Raw genomic sequence first — 26134 nt, 5'->3', positions numbered from 1 at the left:
TGTGTCTTTCTTTTTTTCTTTGTTGTATTGCTGTATTGGTTTTTACGTTTTGTGCTTTTTCTTCTTTTTTAAGTATTGTGGTGTTGTTTTTTGTATTTTTTCTTTTTTTTCTATTACCCTGAAACTATTAATAAATATTATTAAAAAACAAAACACAACAGAATGCCCAATGGAAAGTCATAACCGCCAAGGGGAGCTCACATGCAATGCCACACAGCTCAGGGAACCTGATCCAGAGCAGAAGTGAACGTGAGCGTAAAGTGGCTGGCCCTGAGAGAAGTACACTTGGCAATACTGCAGTTCGGAACTATGATCAGGGGATGCTGATACACTTGCTGATACATTCAGACAATATTTCCACCAAGGCATATTTGAACTATTGGGGGGATCTGATGGAAGAGGCCAAAAGACTGGTCAAATAGGCAGAAGGGAACATCCTTTCTCTGAAGGCAAAACATGTCACTGGGGTGGAAAACAAAGGCTGGCTCAACCACCAAACCATCAGAAACAGACTGACACACCCTCAGGTATTCCAGCAGCTAGCACAGCTCTTTGGATAACCAGTCATGGACAAAACGCTCAGACAGCAATGTTTATGTCACATTACAATGTTCAGGGAACACAGGGCATGGACACTGGTGACAGAACAGCCAATGGGTCTCCTATATGCATTCCCACCATTCAGTCTCCTGCCAAGAATGACCCAGAAGATCAAGCAGCAGAGATGATCCTCATCACCCAACACTGGTCGAGGAGGCCATGGTTCCCAGAACTCTTGCATCTTTCCAGACCAGCTCTGTGGCGACTACCAAACAGGAGACATGTACTCAGGCAAGGACTGCTCCATTCCGACCCAGAGCCTTTCCACCTAACTGCTTGAAGACTAAGAGCCCGGGAGGGTCCTAGAAACACTTCTGGCTTCACACATGGCCTCGACTTATAGAACATATAGCTCTATGTGGAAGGTCTACCTAGAGTGGCATGGTCAGAGTAAAAAGGACCCTACAGCTATGGGTGTCTTTGACATCCTAGAGTTACTCCAGGTGAGACTGGATAAAGGGTTCAGCACCAATACTGTGAAGAGGCAAGCAGCAGCCCTGAGCAGCATCCTGGGATGCAAAGGGGAGTTTTTTGTCTTCACACCCACCCTCTGCTCCGTAGGTTTCTAAAGGGGGTGAACCAGAAAAACCCACCAGTAGTGCATAGACTCCCCTATTAGAATTTGAACTGGGTGCTAACAGCCTTAACAGGCTCACCCTTCGAGCCCCTGGCAACAACAGATACCTGTCTATTAACCCTAAAGACGGTGTTTCTGGTTGTGATCACATCAGTGAGGAGTTTCAGATGGGAGCCCAATCCTCGGACACCCAGTTACTTCCACCAGGACAAGGTGGTCTTACAGCTAGACCCTTCATTCCTAAGGTTAATTCCCTATTCCACAGGGCACAAGAGGTAGTACTGTTAGGATAGTTCCGTTCCACCTTAAAAGAGTCAAGAATGATTGTTGTGTATCACATGCCTATTTACGTCTAGCACTGTCTGCTGGGAACTTTCTCTTTTGCTCTGGCTGTTTTCCTGGACAGAGGCAAGCAGTCATGTTTTTCCTTTGTTCTGAACTACGTTAAATAAAACTGTAAATATGCTCTCCTGTCTGAATCTTTTATTGTGGAGACACTGTTGAAAGGGTGTGCATGCGTCTTGGAATGTCTCTGAGGCTTGTGTTGCTAATTGACTGATGCTGTTCCACGGGAGACCAGTGATCGTCCGGAGACAACTGGGGGCCTGCCTGATGCCTCCGTCTCCCTGCCAATATCTCAACAAGTACCACAAGAGGCAGTCTTTAGAAATCTGAATCCCTACTGGTCTCATTCAAGTGTGGAGATAATCAGGGGTGTAAAGTTTTCACCTCCTCAATCTCCAGATAGCTCCAGGAAGCCATCTCAGTGTCCACCGGACAGTGGGAAAAACACCCCTGGGAGGGCTGACAGCACATTCCAAGGCGGCGGCGGCGGCGGGGACGGGACGGGACATCAACAGCATTCAATGGGGCCATGGATGTTTCCGGCTGACATCACAATTTATGATGATCGTGCTCTGCTGCCCTCCGGGGCAGTGGAGCTGTTTGGGCAGGGGAAAGACAGGATTTATGAGGTAAATTCCTGGCAAGGCTCCTCAGGAGGTTCTGGGGAGTTTACTGCATCCTGCAGTGTCACTAAAGCCCATATCTGTCACCTTGAAAGGCAGAATGGGTGCGACCTGGGAAGTGTGTCCCTGTCATGGACCAACCTCTGTCTCCGGAATGATCTGTGATCAGTTCCTCACTAATTTGGAATATTGGTGTTAATTATGAGGCGCTCCTGAAACGGCATATAATAATGGGCTGCAATCAATCAGCTGCTACACACACACACACACACACACACACACACAGTATTTTTCCATGTATAAGACCCTCTATGTATAAGACGACCCCTATTATTTTTAACCCAAAATTAAGACATTAAGTTGTTTAGCTTTTTGGGGTCAGGGAGGTCATTTCCACCAATCGCTCACCCACCTGTCCGCCACTGCTGATTGCACAACTCGCCGCAGCCACCAACTGTCTGCCCACTCGCTGCCAAACAGCCCACCTGCTCACTTGCCACAGCCATCAATCGCCTGCCCGCCTTGCCACAGCCACTCGCCAGCAGGCCTTGCTGCAGCCACCAATTACCCGCCCAATTGCCGCTGCCAATCTCCTGCTTGCCGCTGCCATTAATCACATGTCCTCCCTCTGCATTCACCATCCGTGTTTAAGAAGACACATTCATTCATTCATTAGCAAAAAGCATTGTCTTATACATGGAAAAATGTGGTATATAGGCCTTGGACATATGCAGAGCACTAGACACTACAAACTGGACAAATGAGCATCCACTGACGCAGCCTTCAGTAGGAAGGTGCTGCAAAGGGTGGTACAGCCATAATGCCTCTAGTTAGCGAAGCTCAGGTAGTCCCAGCATAAAGGCTGTCCCCCAGGAGCCTCTGGGGAATGAAAGGAAATTCTTACCATTAATTTCTATTCCTAGAGACCCCTGGAGGACAGCACCCACCACTCTGGGAGAGTCACACATGGCTGGGGATACAACCAAACTCTTGAACTTGAGGTGGACATGAACGTCACGAAAGATGCCAACCAAAGCGGGGTACAGCAAAGTACCTGCAATGTGGCAATGTATGGGGAGGGGTTCTTTCCTGCTTGATCAGCTGGTCTGGGGACCATGGAATTACTCCTCCCCCAGCAGTCAGAGGAGAGGAGCCATCCCAGCATAAAGGCTGTCCTCCAGGAGTCTCTGGGAATAGAAATTCACGGTAAGAATTTCCTTTTGTTCCCTCTTCCATGGTGAACCATAAGTCCCATTCAGGCATTATTAGAACTAGTCTATAGGCCACAAGAGGTTGTTGGTACCATTCTGAATGCTAAATGAGACAGTTTGCTCAATAGCCTACAAGTACACTGACAAAATGTTTAGCCATTTTTATTGAGTTTCCACTGAAAAATACCAAACATCTTACTTGCATAAAAAATAGCCTAAAATACATAATACACATTTCACACATTTTGTCCATAAAGATTCCAAGGGCGCCAATTGATCAGAAGAGATCCAGAATATATTGATATCATTTGAGAGGTATCACTGATATTTTGAAGATAGTAAGTGATGGGGGGGGGGAATCTTTTTTGCATTTAACTTGAGCATAAAAATGGTCATGGAGGCACAGCTTTAGTCTGTCCTCTGCATATATTACACCAAAACTATCTATATCTAAATATGGTTATTTAAATTGGGCATTTAAACAAAGTACTTTATTTCTTAAATAGCCTATAACCTTAGTAAAATTTTTAGCCATGACTGATATGGATAATGAGTAGCATGCGTACACGTACACACACACGTGTAAAACTCAAGGCAACAAAATAATTTAATGTAGCACTGGTGTTCAGTTTGGTTAATCATGTAAAGTTGGACTCAGTCCAGCAAATTTACCTTCTCCACACAAAGGAAGTGGGGATGGTCTTGAATAGCTGGGATTGAACAATTCTTGTCTACGTTTCTGTGCGATCACACACAGAGCAACCTTTTGAGAAAACCATAGCTTACAGGAAGAGTTTAGTTCATAGCCCAGCACCTAATTGAAGCTTATTTATACATGGGCCCTGTTTAGCGATCCTAATGCGCAGCTGTAGGTGCCACTCTTGCATTCCGCATGAAGGGTAGGGGCTGGGTGCCATTTGCAACGCCTGCAACTCTTCTCTTCCCTCCACCCACAACAGGCAACCAGCAGTGGGAGACAGCGCTAATCACCTGTGTGAAAATGTAGCTATAACTGTAGGAGTGATATGTTTCCATCCACTCAATACAGAGTTCCTTATGGGTAGGCTCACATTGGGAAGACTGATCTGCAGATGGAAGTCCTTTTCAAGATAAGAATTGCTGTTTGGAGTACAGAAAACCTGCAAGTTCACAAATTTCTCTTTTTGAAATGCAAAGTACTATGTGAGAGATGACTTTTGCCTTTCCCTAAGTAAGAAGGAAAACCACTGGTCAGAGTCTTCTTGATCATAGCCATTGTGTGTGACTGCACAGAGACCAAAGAATAAGTTCAATTTATCTTATTCTTTGCTTAATTAATCTGTCTATGTGGATACAGCTTCTGGGTTTCCAATGTTTTCCTAATACTCTCAAGTTAATATTAGAAAATATCATGAAAAAATACCTCATTAGTAGCAATAGCCAGTAATATTACTACAAATTCTAAATAGTGAGAAGTCCATCATTATGACCGGCAGGATATTTGTGGAAAGACTGTATGCTGGGGAACCTCTGCCAGATAAAATTGTAGTGATGGATAGCTTTTGCTATGCTGTTTCTTATTCAGTGCTTTGTATTTCTCCATATGGATGAATGGTGGTCATTCACCTTTATGGGAAAAAGCAAAGGATTTCAATCAGAACCACCATTTCATTGGAGCAAAATCTGACATCCTGTAGTCTTTTCAGCTTGAAGCAAATTCTGCCCTCTCTCAGCTTTGTAGTTCATTCAGTTTACCCACGATTGCACAATAAAAGCCATGGAGAACTCAACATGCTGCAAGCAATTTCTTCCTCCTTCCATGAACATGCTTCCATTATGCATTCAAATCCATTGTGTGATGCTACTGTATAATGTGTGTCAACAACTGGCTTCTAAAACTATTTTTTGAGGGTGCAAGGACTTAGTAGGAAATTTGGAACCATCTTCTCATAACCTTACAATGCAACAGCACAGCTAGATCAGACCAACAGCTATCTAGTCCAGCACCCTGTTTTTTTACAGTGCCTGACTAGGTACCTTGGGAAATCTTATAAACAGAACACAAAGACTAAACACCACAGTTCCCAGAAACTTGTATTCAGAGGTCTACTGCCTTTTAACCCAGAGGCTCCACACAGCTAACAGTTGTTGACAAAGCTATCCTCCATGAATGCATCCCATCCCCCTTTGAAGTCATCAAAGCCAGGGGTCATCATTATTACCTTTTTAAACATTCCAATCCCTTTTTAAATGATGAAGAGTTAGAAACAATGGTAAACTTCTGCTGACTTTTATTTCCTTTAAGGTGGATCTACACTACCTTTCGTAATCTTCTTGTGACGTCGCATGAACTTTTCTGACACACACTTTTGCCTTTCTCTGTATCTAAAGAAGCAACTGTAAAATAATGTTCTGCTTTACAAGGGAAGCAACACACATTGCACAACATAAAGCATTCATGTTTTCCAAGGTCATTAACTGCATCCATTTAAATGCAAACCTTTAAGCCACATTTCTTAATAAATCTCAGGAATTTTATGAAGTTAAAAAATCTTTGTTGTTTATTTATTTATATACCACTTGATTGTTTTTAAAAAAGCCCTATTTCTTATTCAAGGGTCACCAACTGTTAGGAATTTTACAATTATATTCTTATACCCATACAACTGAAAAAGGATGTTGCTTTTTCAGGAGTGGAGAAATGTTTGGGCCCGACAGGCGAGTTCTTTCTCTCTCCCACCCTAGTGGGCCAACTATGACAGGTGAGTGAGATCACCCACCTGTCAATCATCTGGCATCATATCACCACCAGGTAATTGAGAGGAGGGTATTCTTGCCCACCTATCAAAGTTGGAGGTGGGGGAGGATACTGCTCGAACTGGACTGATGTGCAAGCCTATTTTCTGCAGCCACCAGGTATGGGGCAGGTGAGCATGGTTTTGAGAAAGCAGCCTGGAGGGCCTTGTATGACCCACAGGGTGGTTTCCCATGCCTGCTGGAAAACATTTTGCACAAAAGTTAACACCTTAACTTACAACTTCAATGTGTTTTTGCACATTTCTAAGTCCCTTAACTCTCATCTTCATTGTTTTTAAGAAATACATATACATAGTCATACATTTCCTTCCACATACTTTTGATTAGGACTAAGCCCATTCTGATGTTAAATAGGTTAACTCTGCTCTAGCCCAAACATAGAGCTTAGAATGTTAAAAGCAGTGATAATGCAAAACTGTGGAGATGGGTCTTGCTACGAAATTAAGACAGTGCTATTGTAAAAAATAAATCAATTGAAAGCCACACACCAATCCTGCAATGGCTTAAAAATGTGGAAAAACTGTGGGTGATATCCAATAGTCATACTCAGAATAGACCCACTGAAATCAATGCATTTAGTGCACTGATATCACCACCCTGTGTTATTGCTACTAAGAACTAAAATGCTGCCGTACAATAAAAACGACATACTAACATTACTCTTCAGTATCATGTCAGTAACATCATTCTGTTTCTCTGACCTTCAGCAACAACTCAATTTGCAACTCTATTTGTACCTTATTTGAGTGAAAGATTTCCGGTATATTCAGAAAATTGAAAGAGCACCCAACTATTTTCAGTGACAACACAGAGACATTTTTTTAACGTTTGAGTCTTGGAATAGTTTCAAGATTGGCATCCATTATGGTCTGTGATACAAGCTGCAATATTTTGCTACTAAAAAGTCTACATTTTGAAGGGCAACTAGATCACTATTATTTGAGTAGCCAAAGATTTGGTTTGGTTCACCCTAAGCAACCTTAGCTAAGCCCTGGTGGAGCAAAACGTGTGTAGGCTCCTGGAAGAGGAATTTCCAGCTCTTCTGCTCATCCCTGGCTCTTTCCTTGCGCTCTAACACGAGCTGTAACCAGGAACAAACCTTGATTATAGCTCATGGTTAGCGAGAAGAGAACTGACCCATGAGCCCCAAATCAGAAAACAGCTCCATGTGGTGTAACAACAATTAGGACTGAGGAGAAATAGGGCTGCAAGCTCCTTTCTGGGTATGTGGACACACTAAGCTGCTGTTTGGAAGAGTTTGGCTTGAGAAGCAGGCCATTCTGGGTCAATAAATGAGAAAGTGGTTTTTTAAAAGCTGATTAAAAAATTTGTTCCAAAGAAACAACTGAAATCTCAAACAGTATGTTCTGATTCACAAAATATTTTAAAATAATCCAATCAATTAACAAAACGGGAAAGTTAAGAAAAAGGCAGTATCAACTGTGCATTCAAATAAGTTACTTATTATATACACTTTTTAGACAGCATTAGTACAAATAATGCCTTTCCATGTATCTGGCTGATGGCAGTAAAACATTTTTAATACATGTATCACAACATTTTTTATTCAAGCAATTCTTCAAAAGGCAACAAATTTTACCTGTAAAAGTGAAGAAGATTTCATTTTGCATTCCAGCTCTCTGCATTTTTACATGATGGCATTCTGATTTGCGTAATGCAACCTCACAGGATAGCTCAACGACAAGCTTGGTCAGTATCTGAAGCAACTTCTTCTCAAATGAAGTGTTATAGATACTGTTGCAGGGAGCTGCATGATATCGTGCTGTAAACTCATAGTAAAAGTTAGGGTCAGAGTAAGCTGCAGAAGAAAAACACAAGATTAACATTTCAGCTTTCCCTTCTATTGATGGTATTATAAAATTATTTGAGTTACATTTTGAACTGTTGATTAACAAACACATGCTTTTATTATACACCTTTTGGTTTTCACGGACGCTCGGAAAATGCCATCCAAGCAAAAGATTACACCAAAGATCCAAACTACAACAGGCACAACCAAGAGGTTAGGCTGTGTGGGTTATTATTTTTCTTATAAACAGTATATCTTACATCAAATTGCTTTTGAAACTTCCCCTAGTTTCAAAAGAAGTTTAGCAGCAGCATAAAGGCCGCTCTTCAAGAAACACAAATCCAAAGATTTCTTCATCATCCAGGGTTCATGCAGTTCTTCCTATCCAGGCCTACATTACAACGCAATCTCCCAATCTGTTTTGATAAGTCAAGAGAGTTTGGGACTAGAAGTGGAAAGCCGAAATCCCTGTTTAATCACAAAGTACACTGGATGACCTAGAGTCAGTTATGACATGGCAACCTATCCTCCCTCACAGGGTTGTTGGGGGAAGGACCAGGAAAGACCATGTATGTCACTTCGATTCCCTTGGTGGACGGGGAAGATCTAAATGTAATGATAATTGCAGGGAAATGGTACATAAGAATATCGCAGAGACAACTTGTTTTAAAAACGAAGAGAATACAAAAGAATGATTTGTTTCACAAAACAAAAAAGAGTGAAACAGAAGCAGTCAGATGCATCTGTTTAGAATGTTTTATTGGAACTCAAATTGTAATTTTAACAACCTTTTGAAAATACCTCTGTACTGAGCAGTCCAACAGACACAGTGCAATGGATATAATGCCTGACTCAGCACGCCCATGATTACAGTGGTTGGTTCTAAGCTGTGTTTCTCATGAGCACAGCAGATCAGAAATGTTCCACCATGCTCAGATTTCTGCTGACAGGTGGCATCTACACCTATGCAAGCTCTGGGTCAGATGTCAATTGCACCACAGGGCTGCTCAGCTGCTATAGAGAGCCACAATAATATAAGATCTGCCCAATTCAATTCATTTCACTCCAATTCCTAGAAAAGCATGAAATAATAAGTTTAGAAGGAAGCAGCAGCAAAGCTTTAATTCAAGAAAATAACCAGCTCTCTAGGAAGTGCTGACTACAGCAGGGATGGGGACCCCTACAGAACTCCCATCATCCCTGATCAATGGCTAAGTAGGCTTGCGCAAATGAGACCTGGGAGTCCACAGCAAAGGAAAAAGCCCCCCCCCCCCGGTGCATTCCTAATCAATAAAACATGAACTTTATTTCAGTTGCTTAAAAGTTAGGAAAACTAGGAATTCAGGTATCTGGAATATGCTCCCTGTCAACTCAAAAGTCAGAGAGTGCTTCCTGGGGACACCAACAAAGGCCTTTGCAGACACCATGACGCCCATGGGCACCAGGTTGGTAGCCCCCAGTCTAGAACTTCTGATTGAGAAGACTAAAGAAAATCTGTTTGGGATATACCACGTGTTGTCTATCAATGAGAATCAAATGTAAATGGTTTTGATTTTGCTCATTAAGGGTGAAATGAGGACAATGAAGCCCATCACTAAACTCAACTGGGATTTTTAACTATGCACTGATTTCCCCTCATAATTCCAACAAATCCACTAATATTTTTAAAAGGAAAAATGGTTCAGAAATGAAGGTGAATTTCTTACCATAAATGATATATTTGATTAAATAGCTTTTTTCATCTTGTTCAATGGTTGGCTTAAAAACAAGAGAACATGTGTAGACTCCACTGAACTCATTTTTGAAGTGTCGGAATAGCAAAGTTCCTGTTGGTGTTATTTTCACAGTCTGATTTTCTATTTCAAAAAATGTAACAAAGTTAGTTTTACTGAAAAAGAAATTACTACCACCCAACTGTTGCTTCATACTGCAACCTTTCCATATTTATTCCAAGGCTAACTACATCTCAGTACCTCATGGATAGTAAAATTATGCATGAACAAGTGATTACACTTTAAGGTCCCAATATCTCACAAATATGTATAGATTTCTGTGAATATTGCTTTTTCTATGGGACTCATTAGTTTTCAAGAATAAAGATTAAACTGGCCACACACATTCCTAACTCAGTGAGGCCTCATACCCACCCAAAAAGGTATTTCCACAACAGCTTAACACACATACACCATTTTTCTAGGAATACCCAGAAAACGCACCGAGAATATTGTTGAAGAAAATGCAATTACAAATTAAGGAAGGTGCATTTGGAATTCCAAATTTGGAATTATACCATCATGCTTATTTATTGACAAGTATCAAACACTGGAGACCTGCTGACAGTTGTAATCTCCTAAATTGGGCAAGGTTGGAGTATAAATATATAACACCTTTAGTTGGGTGGACAATATTACAATCAAAATATTTGAAAGTTCCAACAAATCTTGAAACAATTAAGCCAGTTAGAAAGATATGGAATATATTCGCTAATAAAAATAAATTTGATTCATTTGCACATGCTAAACCTACTCTGTGAGAAAATCCTATTTTAATAATTGGAAAAAAAGATGGTAATGTGGAAAAACTGGATGATAGCAGGTGTATTGACCCTGGACCAACTGATAGATGAGGAAGACGAATTTTGTACGTACGATGCTCTGAGAGAAAAACACCATCAGCCAGAGGTGGCCCAATGGCAATACTTGCAGCTACAACATCTTTTAGTAACTTTGTTTGGTCCAGCAGCCTTCACAGCATCTGAGACACCTGAATTTTTGGTGCAAATGGATAATTCATTTGAAACTAAACAGTCAGTGATTACTTTTTAGAGATATTAATTATCAACAAATTAATTGTTGAACAGCCACTGTAATCCCATTACATGGGACTGGGGTGGGCACAACTTAGCATGGAAATCAAGACATTCTGACATGACCATTTAATTCCTATGAGGAATCTAAGTCAGTACTATGCAGCTGCAGATTGCAATGAACATTTGAGCACAGGTCTTTCAGGAGGAAGTATGGGACAAAGGACAACAAACAAACAAACAAACAAACAAACAAGCAAGCTATTTTAGTTGCAAAACTTTTAGTAGTAATTATTGGAATATCAAGAAGGCTCTGTTTGGCCTAAAGGGAGAGCAGAAAATAAGTTCAAGGGCAAGCTTAAAGAAAGATCAGTCAAAACTATTGTACAATAATTATTTTTTTAATCCATGTGAATACAGTCATGATCTCAGACACATTAAGGTTGCCTTAGGCCTCTTAGTCTCCTGGGAGAAGGAAAATCCAAGAATAAGCAAAGCCTCCACCTTGAAATTCCAGATGCAACTAAAGCATATTTAAAAATTGCTTTTGCAATTCCACTATTAGAAATCATTAGGATTGCACATATTCTGTACAAGAAAGGCTTTTGAGAGTCCAAATTACTAAATGAAACTTTTTGTACACCAATTCACTGCCATTATTGGTTACTGAGTTTTTTATTTTCAAATAAATCTCAAGCAAATAAAACTGCCATGTTGTTGGCATCCATCTGTCTGGGGAGGAGTGCACCTTTGCAGGTGAGGTCAAGCTGTTGGGAGACTGCAGCACCTGCTGTGGCTGTAGAGACTGATGCAGGAGAGAGATGTTTTGCTGCAGCTGGGGTAGAGGAAGGCATCTGTTGTGCTGTTGCAGATGCACCATGGCATTTCTTCTCTCTATGCTCCACCAGTGCTCATTTCTCCTCTGGTCACTGCTATGGATAACAACTTGACTGTCTATGGGTACTGCAGTCCTCTGCAAGGGATTTCCACATGGCAGGATTGATGTTGCCAGGCTTCATGCCAAGTTTGCAGACATCTTTGTAACTCAGGGTTGGTTTGCCAATGGGCCTGGGGCCAGCTCACCAAAAGAGTGTCCTTGGGGGATCCTGCCATCTTGCATCCTGTGGGCATGACCAAGCCAGCGTAGATGTCACTGAGACAGGAGTGTAAACGTGCTCAGAATTTGGGTTTGGGAAAGCACATCTTTGTTTGGAATTCTGTCCTGCCTTGTGACACCCAAAATCCTCCTGACGCAGCGCATGTGGAAGGCATTGAGGCATCACTCCTGAAAGTTTTAAGTTGTCCACAACTCACTTCCATAAAGCAATGGGCTCAACACCTTGATAAAGCCTGGTAGACCTTCATCTTAGTATTGAACATTAGCATCACATTTTCCCATACACTTTCGGAGAAGCAAGCCACTGCTATAGCTGCCTTGCCAATCCAGCTCAGCCAATACAATTCACTTATGCAACTCCCTTGCTAAGGGCAGAAGAATCCAATTCAGTCTTCACTCTGAAGTAGGTCAGTTCAAGTTTATTAATAGTCTGCAGACCTTCAAATTCCAAAACATTGTATTTGATTCCATACAATGGAAAAATCCAAAGAATAATTCACTTTTCATTGGTAAGAATGTACACAAGATGAAAAAACAACAACTAGCCCCCCCAGCAATTATGTAAAAGCTGCTAGCCAGATGTCAAGCCTTGCCTAGAACAAGCAGCTAAAGGTGTGTGCTTGGGAGCAGCAAACCTTTCAAGCAAAAACAACAAAATTGACAGAACCACCTCAAGTTTAGAATCTACCCCTAAAATTCACCGTTAGACCCCAGCAACAAAGTCTTTAAGGGCAGGGCAAAACTGGCTCATATATGTAAGAAAACATTTTAACCAGAATGTATCTCTTTTCGGGGGGGAGGGGTCACTGAAACACTGAGTTCTTTTTCCAAGCGGGGGCAGGGTGTGTGTGGGTGTGGGTGGTGTCATTTTACCTCAATTCTAAGCAATTAGAGAGGTTTGGATACAGAGTAGCATGGCTCAGTCACATCTCACTAAACAGTTTAGTACAACATCAAAATGCAGCCAGCTGGACTTAAAAGGGTAAGTAACCTTACCTGTAACCAGGTCACCTCCAGGTCCATGCCACTGAAATATTGGATCGATCAATTCTGAATTTCTCAGACGCTTTGTTACACATAGAATACGTGGACTGTTATGATTCAACCTGACGTATACTTTGACTGAAAATACAGTATAATTTAATCATCAATTGTAGGCAAAGCAAAGTACATCAAAAGTTCAATGGAATTCTACTAATAAAAACAAGGCTATGCTTTAAACCAGGGGTGCCCAAACATTTTTCAAAGAAGGCCAGATTTGATGGAAGTGAACATGCATGAGGGCCGACCAAAGTTGAGCTTTTTTTTAGGATTGAAGAGCTTTTTGGGGGATGTCCCCCCCAAGGTTTATTGACCTTTTTAAAGGATTTGACAGCAATGAATGAATGAACTGCCACAGGGGCCTGATAAAACCGTCCGGAGGGCCGAATTGGGCCCCAAAGCAGACTTTGGATATGCCTGCCTTAAGAACTAGCACAAAATAACCCATATATAAAACACAGTACTTGTTGCTTCTTGTTATGTGTTACACACACACACACACACACACACAACACGGTACTTGTTGGTTCTAGCTCCTGAAAGCTCTGTCTTAAAAGACCTCCAACCCCTTTGCCACCATCTATTTCCCAAATTCTTCCGTTGTCCCCCTGTTGTTGTCTTTTTATAATACAGCATTCATCAAGAATACAAACAACAAGTAATGGATACCGGTCACCAGCTACAAAGCAAAATGAGGTGGAAAATAATAGCAGCATGCTAAAATTGTACTTTGGCTTCAGGATCAGTGCTACAAACTTTTCTGTTTGTTTGTTTTTTGGAGGGGGGAGGAAAGCTGCACCCTACTTTGCTAAATTCCGACTTATCCTCATGAGGGAGGTTATAATCCCACCGACACCAGCCCCATATTTTTTCCACCTTTCTGACTTCCCCCTCTCTCATATCTATATCGGGGGAGGCAGCCTCGCCTGCACAATAAGCGATAAAAAGAAGGGCGCTGCTGCTGCTCGGCTTTTCTTCGCGGGCTTTCTGCTGGGGGGGCGGGCGAGGCGGAGAGCGCTCTGCACATGCTCAGGAGACCCCTTAGCCCACAATAAACACCCTCCCCCCGGACCCTGAGGAGGCAGCCCGGCCTCTCTTGGCGGCTCCCCACCTGCGCCGCCCCCGGACGAGGCTCCGCCGTTCTCCTCCACGGGCATCGCGCCGCCGCTTCTGACTCGCGCCGGGTTTCAAACGCCTCGCGGCGCTTCCGGCAGAGTGAGCGGGAGGGGGGGGCCGCGCGCTTTCCAAATATCGCGAGATAAAAGCGGCGGCTTCACGGGAAACTGCCGAGACAACAAATCCCTAGACTGGCAGCCGGCGGCAGCTACACGGGCCATATGACGAGGTCTGGCAGGCCGGATTCGGCCCGCGGGCCTTGTGTTTAACACCCGTGCTTTAAACAGAAAAGTATTTTGCTTGCAAGATTAATTCTCAAGCCATATGTTGCATCTTCACCTTTTCTTGTGCATTCTGCTCCATATTTAGAAGGTGCCAACCCTGGTGTCCCCCCCCCTTTTTTTTTTTTGCCAGGTCCCCAGGATCCTTAGAATCTCAAATAGTCTCTTGACCTCAGAGACTGCCTTGTGAAACCCTTACTCCAAGGGCTAGGAGATGACTTTTTCTCACAAGAACCCCTTTTTGTTTTTATTTCCTAGGTGTATGGCTTTTCTCCCTGCACCCACATCTAAATGTCCATAGCATAGTAGTTCCATTCACCAGCCCATGCTATTCTGCAATATTCCCTTACTCCCAGAATCAGTCTCTTTCCTTTCTGGTTCTAATTGCAGCCTGTCTATTTTATTTCTACCTTCCTGGTCTTGTCCTTTCCCCTCCTCTAGCATCTGTTCCCTTCCACTCATGGCTCCTGTATCCTCCTGGCACTTAAGATACAAACACATAGGCAGCTCTCCTACAAACTCAGAACTGTTTGAACATGCTTAATGGCACATGCTAAAAAGCCAACTGGATCCAGTACTACATACCCTCAACAAAGATAAAACCAAGACTTTCTAAACCATACTAGACACAAGTAGCAGGAAAAAAATGTGTACACGTTAAAGGGGAAACAGGGAAAATCTGGTAATTGTTCTGTCAAAATACGAAGTCACGTGTACAACTTCAAAGACCTTTTTATATCATTCCATATTGCTTTGGCCACCTATCAAATGAAAGCAGCACTGTTCAAGAATATGTTTTTGACGCTCCCTCATTCTAAGTTTTAATGTAGTTAAATACTATTTTTAAAAATTTAGAATTATTTTTGGCAAGTATATTATTCTGCAATAGTCAATACCACTCTAACATGGCAATCTTATGCATGTCTACTCAGACATGAGTCCCACCGAGTTCAATGGGCTTCCTCCCAAGTTAGATGTTTAGGATTGCAGTCTTAGTGTCACAGAATAATCATATAAATAGTATAACTGACCTTAAAGAAAACAGTATTTTAAAATCCAGCCATAACATTTTCAATGTTCAAAAGACTTCAAAAGATTAACATGAATGAATTTAAAATATTTACTTTATACCTGGTAAATTGGTTGATCCTACAACTTTCAATGTACTAGAATCTGTACTGGCCGAAGTATGAACTGTCAAAACAGAATTTTTAAAAGTTAGCATAAAAATTCAAGCTTCTTAGGAATAAAAAAAAAATGACGATTGATCATAACAAAATCAATGAACTTGAACAAGTACCGTATTTTTCGCCCTATAGGACGCACCGTCCCATAAAGCGCACCTAGTTTTTTGGGGGGGAAATAAAGGGGGGAAAATTATTTCCCCCCCCCAGGTGCGGGGCGGGGGAAGCCCGAGCTTCCCCCGACCCCAGCCCCCAGAACAGGCAACTCTCTGCAAGCCCCGGGAGCCCAGCGCCGGGCTCCCGTGCGTTGCGGAGAGCCGTGTGAAGACTGGGCGCACTGAGCGCAGCGCGCCCAGCCTTCAGCATGCAGGCAACTCTCCGCAAGCCGCGGGAGCCCAGCGCGGGCGCACCGACCCCTCTCGCTCTCCAGGCTTCAGCGAATGCCTGCATTCGCCCCATAGGACGCACACACATTTTCCCTTCATTTTTGGAGGGGAATAAGTGTGTCCTATGGGGGCGAAAAATACGGTATAATTAGGCAGTGACTGTAACAAGAGACATGATAATAAATCATAGGTTATGAAGCAGTGGTCAAGGACCATGGTGGCGCATCCCCCTCCCATCCCACCTGTCACTTGCTGGCTTTGGAGAAGAACTGACCTTGAATTATGCCAGAGCTACCCATCACATCAAAACTCCAACACAGCCTCAGTGCAGTGCTGTGGATAGAATTTTAGATGTGGATGCTACTGCTGGGATCAAATTCACACACTTTTGGGGTCACTCATTCACTTTCAGACTAAGTAACCTTACAGAATGCAATGTAATGATTCCCATGTAAAGCCGTTTGAGCTCCTTGGAAGGGCAGCATACAAGAACAATTTTTAAAAGTCTGAGAGATTTACTAGAAGAGCTGCTGTAGATGGCAAACACATAACAATGATAAAGATAAAATATCATTCTATGGTAACCTCCCTTTTATTCCTTTCTTTATCTGCATTTGGAAAGAGGATGGATCTTCTTTAAAAAAGTACAGTTGTACCTTGGTTGTTGAACGCCTTGCGACTCAAATGTTTTGGCTCCCGAACGCCACAAACCCGGAAGTGAGTGTTCCAGTTTGTGAATGTTCTTTGGAACCCGAACATTGAACACAGCTTCCGCTTGAGTGCAGGAAGCTCCTGCAGCCAATCAGAAGCTGCACCTTGGTTTTTGAACATTTTCAGAAGTTGAACGGATTTCCCAAACAGATTCCATTTGAAAAGCAAGGTGCGACTGTACTTTAAACATATTCTATATTCAGTAAAGGGGCGCGGGTGGCGCTGTGGGTAAAACCTCAGTGCCTAGGACTTGCCGATCGTATGGTCGGCAGTTCAAATCCCCGCGGCGGGGTGCGCTCCCGCTGCTCGGTCCCAGCACCTGCCAACCTAGCAGTTCGAAAGCACCCCCGGGTGCAAGTAGATAAATAGGTACCGCTTACCAGCGGGAAGGTAAATGGCGTTCCGTGTGCTGCGCTGGCTCGCCAGATGCAGCTTTGTCACGCTGGCCACGTGATCCGGAAGTGTCTCCGGACAGCGCTGGCCCCCGGCCTCTTAAGCGAGATGGGCGCGCAACCCCAGAGTCGGACACGACTGGCCCGTACAAGCAGGGGTACCTTTACCTTTTTTATATTCAGTAAATAAATTTCCTTTTTTTAAAAAAAATAATTTTTATTAACTGATCAATCAAATCAAATCACATCACATAAATTCCGAATTACAAAGCCAAATTTTAAATTTTTGTTGAGGGGACCCATATTTCAAGTTCCGAAGGGGATTCCAATCATCTTCTTGCTGCTGCGTTAATATCCACAAATCTGTCCAAATAATGTCCATAATTCTATCCAGTCCTATCTTGCTGTTCTCACATCTCATCTTGTTTGTATGTTTTTCTCTTTTTCTTTATGATCACTTCTGATAATCTCCTTAAGCAGGTAAAAACCAGTTTTAATCCTGTGTGAATTTTCCGTTTGTCCAATCATCATATCGAGATGGTTTCCACATATCTTCACTTTCATAAATAAAAGCACTCTTTCCATCATCGGTCTCGCATCTGTCGCCTTCTTTAGTCCCTCTGAGGAGGCTCACCCACAATATGAAAACAGATCTATCCCTCCTCCCAGACATATGTCTTTCAACAGAGCTTGCCAAAATGGCGACACTATTTTTTGCTGCATCATTCCGAAGCTCTTATACTTTCCACAGTCTCCTTAAAACATGCTTTGGTTAGAAAATTATCTCCACAGAGTCTTAAATCCTCAGCTTAAGTCATTTAAATGGCATTTCTGACTTGTGACTTGTGGGGGGGGGGATTCTTGGGTTAGTCACATAGAGAAAAGAAAGTCAAGTCCCCCCCCCCCATCTAGTCCCGTTGCCGAACATACCGAGCCTTGGTGTGTCTTCTCATGATTTATTCCTGTTCCTCCGACCCGTCTTGTTTCTCAGAGATTTCTTCGGTAAGCAGTCTTTACTCCCCCTTCTTCCTTGAAATATGTGCATTAGCTTCCTCCTAATTGTTTCTTTTGAAGTTGCTGCAGCTAGAGGCACGGATTAGAGACAGCGTCCAGGAGCACCGAAGTCCACACAAGGGCTTTCTGCCTAGTGCCCCACGCCCTCAAATTCGGGAGTGGTATAGGGCACAGCAGGCAAGGGCAGTCCCCCCCACCCACTTGGGGGGGGGGCAGGAGGCTGTTTACTCCCATCACAGCCTCTTAATTACCTTGTGTGGGTCAGAGAGATGTTATTGTCAGCCATCTTCCGATGCGCCCCTAGTGGCCCCTCCTCAGTAAATAAATTTCCTATTGCAAAGTGCAAGATGCTCTCAGCAAAACTACCAAAGCTCCTGATTTTACAAGTGTCAAACATGAAGAGATCTGATCTAGCTAAAGAAAAGGTTTGCAATTATGGACAAACTCTGAAATTAACAGGAAATCCCATATGGCCTTTGGCACAATAGGCTTGTGTGCTTAACTATGTGTTAACCCCAGACTAATCATTGGTTTGTCATGGTTTATCTACTAGTTAATATATTAATGTGAAAGATACTGTTTTATTTCTTTTTTCTAAAACTCTGCTATGTTTATATTAAAACAGATCTTTGATACTGAATATTCAACACATTTAAGATTTCACAGCACTTACTGAATCACAATTCCGTATTATTGAGACAGCAAACTTTAATAAATGGATTAATAAATAAGACCCTTGTATTAATGTTTCTGGAATTGAAATTTTAAATCTAATTAATATAATTATTTGTATATTTCCTTGGGTGTTATTTACAGGAGAGATTATAGTGGTGATATATTTAACAAGCAACTAGTTACATGGGAATAAGCCAACTGAGCTTAATAGGATTTTTGAGTAGATGTGTTTATAGGGACATAAAGGGCAGGGGGCTAAACAAGCAAAACATCTAAACACTTTTAGAGCTCTATCATTTGAGTAGTGGTTTCTTCTAAGCCTAGGACCACAAAACTTCAACAAGTTCTTGCATCTTGGAAGTTTTAATCTAATTGCTACCAGAGGCAATGTGATCCCATCTGATAAAATTAACTTAAGGTAAAGGGACCCCTGACCATTAGGTCCAATCATGGCCGACTCTGGGGTTGCGGCACTCATCTCACTTTATTGGCCGAGGGAGCCGGCGTACAGCTTCCGGGTCATGTGGCCAGCATGACTAAGCCGCTTCTGGAGAACCAAAGCAGTGCACGGAAACGCCGTTTACCTTCCCGCCGGAGCGGTACCTATTTATCTACTTGCACTTATAATAACAAATATAAACAACAAATAACATCATATGAATATAATATAATATATATATTATATAATATATTATATATATATAATATTATAATGTATATAATATATATAATATATTATTATATATAGTATTACATTATATTATAATCATATTATATAAACAACAAATAACATCAGTCCAAATATGAAAAGTGGTTTTGGGGTTTTTATTTTGAGCAACATACCTGTGCTTTTGCAGCATCCTGAGCTTGATCTATTATTCAAGCTACTTTCATCTCATCTGTTCAATATTTCTAAGTTTTTAGTTTCAGATTTTCTGAACAGAAAAAACATGCAGTAGCTAGAGCCACAAGATGGAGCACTTTAACTGCTAATACAAAATACTAGTAGTATAAATAAAAAAACTAATTTATAGAGTATACATCAAACTTCTTTGAGCATGTTTTCAGTACACACCGTCTATTTATTTATAACTGTACTGTTAAAAAAGCTCAGTAATGCACCAACATTATGCATATATGTTTCTTTTTAAACGTTATATTATTTTTTAAATTCTACAAAAAGCTTTTTTAAAAAATCATCAAATCAAAGTTCAGAAACAGTATAAAAGACTGAAAACCAAAACAAAACCAGTTCTTTAAAATTTAGAACATTTTCCTTGAGAAAAGAAATATAATTAGAAAGTTCTTATGACAATACTCAAGGAAAAATATATTAGAAAAGTGTTGCAATGTGTTTTTGAAACCACTTTGAATATAGAGATTTTGAATAGATCTTACACTTTCTCTCTAGAAATACCAATATGCTTTTTATATTTATTCACGGTCCACAGTATACTTTACTGACCTGGCTCACATGTAATGCTAAGATAAACCATGGTTTACAACTAGCGGCTTCTCTGGAGGAGATAAATGATGAGCCTGGGTTCAGATGACAGGTAAGGCAAACCATGACTTACCTGACAGCAATACACCATGACTAGTGGAACACATTGGCTGCAATCTGTTCCCTGGGAAACTGTACATCTGTGGGAAGTCATGGTTTGGCTTAGTTTATGTGTGAACTGAGCCACAGTACAGTATAGCACATGATATAAGGCAGTAATTGTCAGAGGGGTTTCAAACCTGATGCATGATTTTAAACTAAACTTAAAACAATCCAGGTGACCGTGCGTAAGAAAGTATTTCTTATAAGTTTTTGTTTATTTGAGTGTATATAGCAATATAAGGTAGAGGAAAACAAGGACTGACTGATTTGATTTGGGTAGTTTGGGAAGGGAAGCAGCTATAGCTCAATGCTTCCCAGTTACTTTGTAACATCTGCAAAAAGTTTCTGTAAGCTCAATTACTTAGAAGAAAAGTAGAGTTAATGTGGCAGGGAATTGTTATACCTGACATAAAGATATATTGAATGTATATGTTGTTCATGAAGATGTCAGTCAGGATATTTATAAATTTACTTAAATTTATGTACAACTCTTCAATTGAAGATCACAGATGGTTCATAAATTAAAAAACAAAATGAGAAATACACAATAAAACAAAAGCAAATCAATAACCCACTTCCCATGGTTGTAGGATGTTATTCAGCCAAAGGCCTGGTTATAGAGAAACATTTTCACATGGCTTCTAGATATACTCGTATGTAATGAAGGCCTACCAGTCAAGCCTCCCATTTACAATTACATTATTTGATTATGCAGGGATTTCCAAACTATGGGGACAAACGGGCACATTTTACATTTTAAGTAAGAGTCATGACACTAGTCCCAACATTAGAAAGAGTGCAACAGCCCACTGCTAACAGAAGTCAGCTATGTCCTGCTGGTTCTGATTGTCGAGATCACTCCTTATTGATGTTTTCCACACACAATGATGCTGTTATCTAATAATAGGAAGGGAAAATATACCTAGTGGCCACACCATGCTTTCTTGTACATATGTGAACAGTACATACACAGACAATACACACACATACTTCTCTCTTTTGCTCTGCCCAGCAGAGAACAACATCCCCTTCAGAAAAGTCCATCAAAAGAGTAAAGGAACTACCTGCCAAAAGCTCCACATGGCTAGTGGGCAACAATGCTGAGCAAGTAAGGCTATCCCTATATTGCCCCCCAGTGGAAAATAGGCCCTTTGTGGGGAAGAGTAAGTGCCTGCCAGAAGCTCCACATGGCTGGTGGGCAACAATGCTGAGTGATGATAGATGTCCCCCAGTTGCCCTGAAAGGCTTCCGCCATGGCACCCGTAGGCAATGGTTTGGGACTTCCAGTTTAGGCCAATTGAGAGTCTCTTTGAAGTCTTTGGATGATATAAATGTAAAATAAATTAAAAAAAAACACCCACTATGTCCTTTGTCCGACTATTCAGCAGGAAGAACCTTGTGGACATAGCTGAAACCCATTGCCGGCACATAAGGATGTTTGACTCAGGACCTGGTACAGTTTTATTTACTAGAATAAAGTTTTACCCCACGTAACATGTAGGACTTTCTGGGTTGTGGGCTCTATGAGTGCAGCAGCACAGGCATGACCAGTGTTTGTAGGCAGGAAAATTTGCCCTACATGTAGGGCAAGAGGAATTAACTGGCAGTCCTCCAGATGTTGTTGGGCTCACAATATCCACTAGCCTCAGCCAGCATGACCAATGGGCAGGGCAAAGGGAGCTATACTATAGCCCAACAGCACCTGGAAGGCCACAGGTTAATCAGCCACTGACAGAAATACCGTTTTTTTCTGTGTATAAGATGATGCTTTTTGCTTTAAAAAATTAGGCAACAATTGGGTGTCGTCTTATACACAAATAGTGAATGCAGAGGCAGGGATGTGTGATTAATGGCAGCATCAAGCAGGAGATTGGCAGCAGCAATTGGCGACTGCGGCCAGGCCTGCTGGCAATTGGTTATGGCAATTGGGCAGGCGATTGGCAGCTGTGGCGAAGTGGGCTGTTGGTGGCGGCAAGCAGGCAATTGGTTGCTGCAGCGAGGTGTGCAATTGGGAGTGGCAAGCGATCAGCAGTGGCAGGCAGGCAGGTGAGCAATTGGCAGAAGTGACCTCCCCCACCCCCCCAAAAAACCTAAACAACTTAATTTCGGGTTAAAAAAAATAAGGGTCATCTTATACACAGAAAAATATGGTATGTGGGGGGATGAGCTCTTAGGCAACTATTTACAAAAAGGCAGCAGTCTACTTGTCCTGATAACCATAAACCCGGCAAGGAAATCACAGAATTAATGAGTTGGGAGTCACCTACTAGTCCAACCCGCTATCAGTGCAGGATATGCAATCCAAGATTGCATTATTATTATTTTACTTGTCCATATGAATGGGTTGCTGAAGCCTGACAGATGCCTGTTGAATCTCTGTTCAAATATTTTAAAACTTTCAGGAGAGGTAACCACCTCATGCAGCAGTTTCACTGTCAAGCAGCTCTTACCTTTAAGTTCCTTCTAATCTTTAGCCAAAATCTACTTCCCTGCAATTTCCACCTATTCTATTCTATTCCTATGCAAAAGCCTTTGACTGTGTCGACCACAGCAAACTATGGCAAGTTCTTAAAGAAATGGGAGTGCCTGATCACCTCTTGAGAAATCTCTATGTGGGACAAGAAGCTACAGTTAGAACTGGATATGGAACAACGGATTGGTTCAGAATTGGGAAAGGAGTACAAGGCTGTATATTGTCCCCCTGCTTTTTAAACTTATATGCAGAATTCATCATGCGAAAGGCTGAGCTGGATGGATCCCAAGCCGGAATTAAGATTGCCGGAAGAAATATCAACAACCTCAGATGACACAACCTTGTTGACAGAAAGTGAGGAGGAATCAAAGAACCTTTTAATGAGGGTGAAAGAGGAGAGCGCAAAATATGGCCTGAAGCTCAACATCAAAAAAACGAAGATCATGGCCACTGGGCCCATCACCTCCTGGCAAATAGAAGGGGAAGAAATGGAGGCAGTGAAAGATTTTACTTTCTATGCCTCCATGATCACTGCAGATGGTCACAGCAGTCATGAAATTACAAGATGCCTGCTTCTTGGGAGAAAAGCAATGACAAACCTAGACAGCATCTTAAAAAGTAGAGACATCACCTTGCCAACAAAGGTCCTTATAGTAAAAGCTGTGGTTTTCCCAGTAGTGATGTATGGAAGTGAGAGCTGGACCATAAAGAAGGCTGATTGCCGAAGAATTGATGCTTTTGAATTATGGTGCTGGAGGAGACTCTTCAGAGTACCACGGACTGCAAGAAGATAAAACCTATCCATTCTGAAGGAAATCAGTCCTGAGTGCTCACTGGAAGGACAGATCCAGAAGCTGAGGCTCCAATACTTTGGCTACCTCATAAGAAGAGGAGACTCCCTGGAAAAGACCCTGATGTTGGGAAAGATGGAGGGCACAAGGAGAAGGGGACGACAGAGGATGAGATGGTTGGACAGTGTTCTTGAAGCTGCCAGCATGAGTTTGACCAAACTGCGGGAGGCAGTGGAAGACAGGAGGGCCTGGCGTGCTCTGGTCCATGGGGTCACGAAGAGTCGGACACAACTAAACAATAACATTATATTCCTGTCCTTTGAAGCAACATAAAACAAATATTTTCAATCTTCTGTTGTAACAGCCCTTGAGAGATTTGAGGACTGCTATCATGTTCCTCCTTAAATTTCTCTTGTCCATGCTAAACATGTCAGCTGTTTCTCATAGGTTTTGGTTTCCAGCCCCCCACCCCCATCCTGATCACCCTTCTCTGGACCAGCTCCCGTTGGGTAAATGTCCTTAAAATGTGGCATCCAAAACTAGACACAGTACTCCAGAAGCAACCCGACTAGCATAAATGGAGTGCAACTATTATGATTTGGCCACAATCTGCCCATTAATGCAATATAAGTTTTTCATGTTACAGGTAGGTAGTCGTGTTGGTCTGCCATAGTAGAAACAAAATAAAAAAATTGCTTCCAGTAGCACCTTAGAGACCAACTAAGTTTATTGTTGGTATGAGCTTCCGTGTGCATGCATACTTCTTCAGATACCAAGTTTTTCAAGTCATGCTTTAGCTTATGATTAGCTAAGACACACACTGTCTTCATTTACATAATGCTAAATCAAGGTGTGATATGTTTAAACACAAGCACTAGCATTCCTCTATTTGTCCACCCAAGAGCAACACAACCATGAACTTGGGTTAGCTGGATATCCAAATCAGTGTTTGTGGTTTGTTTCTCTCCAAACCACAATGTAAAGCCAAGGTTTGTTCTTGGGTTTCTGAGACTTGTGGGTATAGGGTGGTATAAAAATTTAATAAATCACCTTCCTTTCTTGTTATTGCTCCAAATACAGTATAGTGCTTTCTTAGCATTTCTAACAAGAACCAGGTCTTGGTAGGCTTATTGTACCCATTCCTTATTATCTGGCCCCCCACTTTCAATTATATACTGCTCTGAGATTTTCAGATGAAGGGTGGTATATTAATTTAATAAATCAATAATATATTGCTCTTTTTTAAGCCTTAAATAATATATATTGCTCTTTTTTAAGCCTTTTAATCCTCCTCTCTTTTTAAATAGTTTGCACCCACACTTCCACTATTTCACTGTTCAGAATCCCCAAGTCCCCGTTTTCTCTCTCATGGCATCCTCCTTACTATTATGAAGAACTGCGGGAGTATTTCTGGGAGGAAGTTGGGGAAATACATATGGGAGCAGTTACGTTTTGCGCTAAACAAACGCGAATAAATGCATGTGCGCTCGAAACCTTAATTCAAAAACAAAAAAAGGTTGGCGATCTCAAGATCGGGGCGCACGATGCGCACTTTCTGCACATTTTGAGGAGAACCTGATACGCCAGGAGCTTCGCCTGAAGCCCCTCTGGGCCAGACGGAAGCGCCTCCCGAGCCCCTCACCTGAGGCGAGGCCCTGCAGCACCGAGAGCGCCACGACCAGCAGCGGCGCGCAGAGGAAGGTGCGAGGCGGCGGCGCGAGCCTCCTCCGCCGCAGGCGCCGCATTTCCCCCGCCGGAAAAGGCGCCTCCTGCTGCCGCTCGCGCTCTTTCCCCAGCCGGGGCGGGAGCGCAGCGAGGTCGTTAACCGCCCGCCTTCGACTCCCCTCGTCGTCACAATGGCCGCGGGAGGCGCCGCCGAAGGAGAAGAACCAGCGCCTCGCGCCTCGGGGTTCTGCGCAGCCGCAGAGGATTGGCGGGCTTTTCGCCTCGCGCCCCGCCCTCTTTCTCGCCCTGCTCAGCGCCCTTGTTTTGCACGCGCCAAGACTTAAGCACGCGCTCGCCTTGGATTGGTCGGCTCCGGCGGGGGGCGGGGGGGGGTTGGAGGAAGGGCGGCAGAGGCGCCTCAGAAGGTTCCGCTCTGGCCTCAGGCGGCTGCGCCCGAAGCAAAGGCCCTGCGGTCTTCCATGAAGGGAAGCATGTAAACTGAACGGAGGAGGAGGAGGATATGGGGGGGGGGGACGACGACCCCTGGATCCAGCAAGTGTTAAAATATAAGCCAGGTTGCCTGTGTGGCCAATGCCCAGGGATGAGTCGCAGTCCCACCGTGGGGGGGGGGGGGTGGGTCGGGGACAACCAAAGTTCCCCCTGCCCAGATACTCCTCTGAGAGTCGCTGCATTCACTCCCCACCTAACAGAATCGGAAATGGAATATTGGTTTAGATACTGAACAATGCCATAAAAACAACTTATCAGTCAAATGTTAATCGCCAGGATGTTATAAACAGATGTACCAGTCATCTGCTGTCATATTATATTCTTTTTAAATTGCCTTGTCTATATGTTAATTAAATAAAATTTATTATCTTTTTTAAAAGAGAAGGTCCTGCTTGCAGGCTTCC

The 26134-nt window shown here is 42.5% G+C and overlaps 1 protein-coding gene across 4 annotated transcripts in view; it reads right to left on the bottom strand.

Annotated features, from left to right (window-relative positions):
• The window catches only part of ZPBP (zona pellucida binding protein), a 37435-nt gene extending 11972 nt beyond the window's left edge, over window positions 1-25463 (bottom strand). For 2 of the 4 annotated variants that reach the window (XM_082195075.1, XM_082195076.1), the window contains exons 1-6: window positions 25198-25463; window positions 15455-15517; window positions 12882-13007; window positions 9669-9818; window positions 7753-7971; window positions 5656-5732 (exon numbers count right to left, since the gene is read on the bottom strand). In XM_082195075.1, the coding sequence (XP_082051201.1) occupies window positions 5656-5732; window positions 7753-7971; window positions 9669-9818; window positions 12882-13007; window positions 15455-15517; window positions 25198-25300 (738 nt within the window). In that variant the 5' untranslated portion in view covers window positions 25301-25463. Of the gene's footprint in view, window positions 1-4758; window positions 4962-5655; window positions 5733-7752; window positions 7972-9668; window positions 9819-12881; window positions 13008-15454; window positions 15518-25197 lie in introns of all 4 variants that reach the window. The other 2 variants (XR_014212808.1, XM_082195077.1) reach the window with 2 other exon arrangements.
• Between the last annotated feature and the right edge of the window lie 671 nt (window positions 25464-26134).

The sequence above is a fragment of the Podarcis vaucheri genome (genome assembly GCF_965113315.1).
Source record: "Podarcis vaucheri genome assembly, chromosome: 13".
Lineage (NCBI taxonomy): Eukaryota > Metazoa > Chordata > Lepidosauria > Squamata > Lacertidae > Podarcis > Podarcis vaucheri.
The sequence above is the reverse complement of the archived record's forward strand: the minus strand, read 5'-3'. Positions and strand labels throughout refer to the sequence as shown.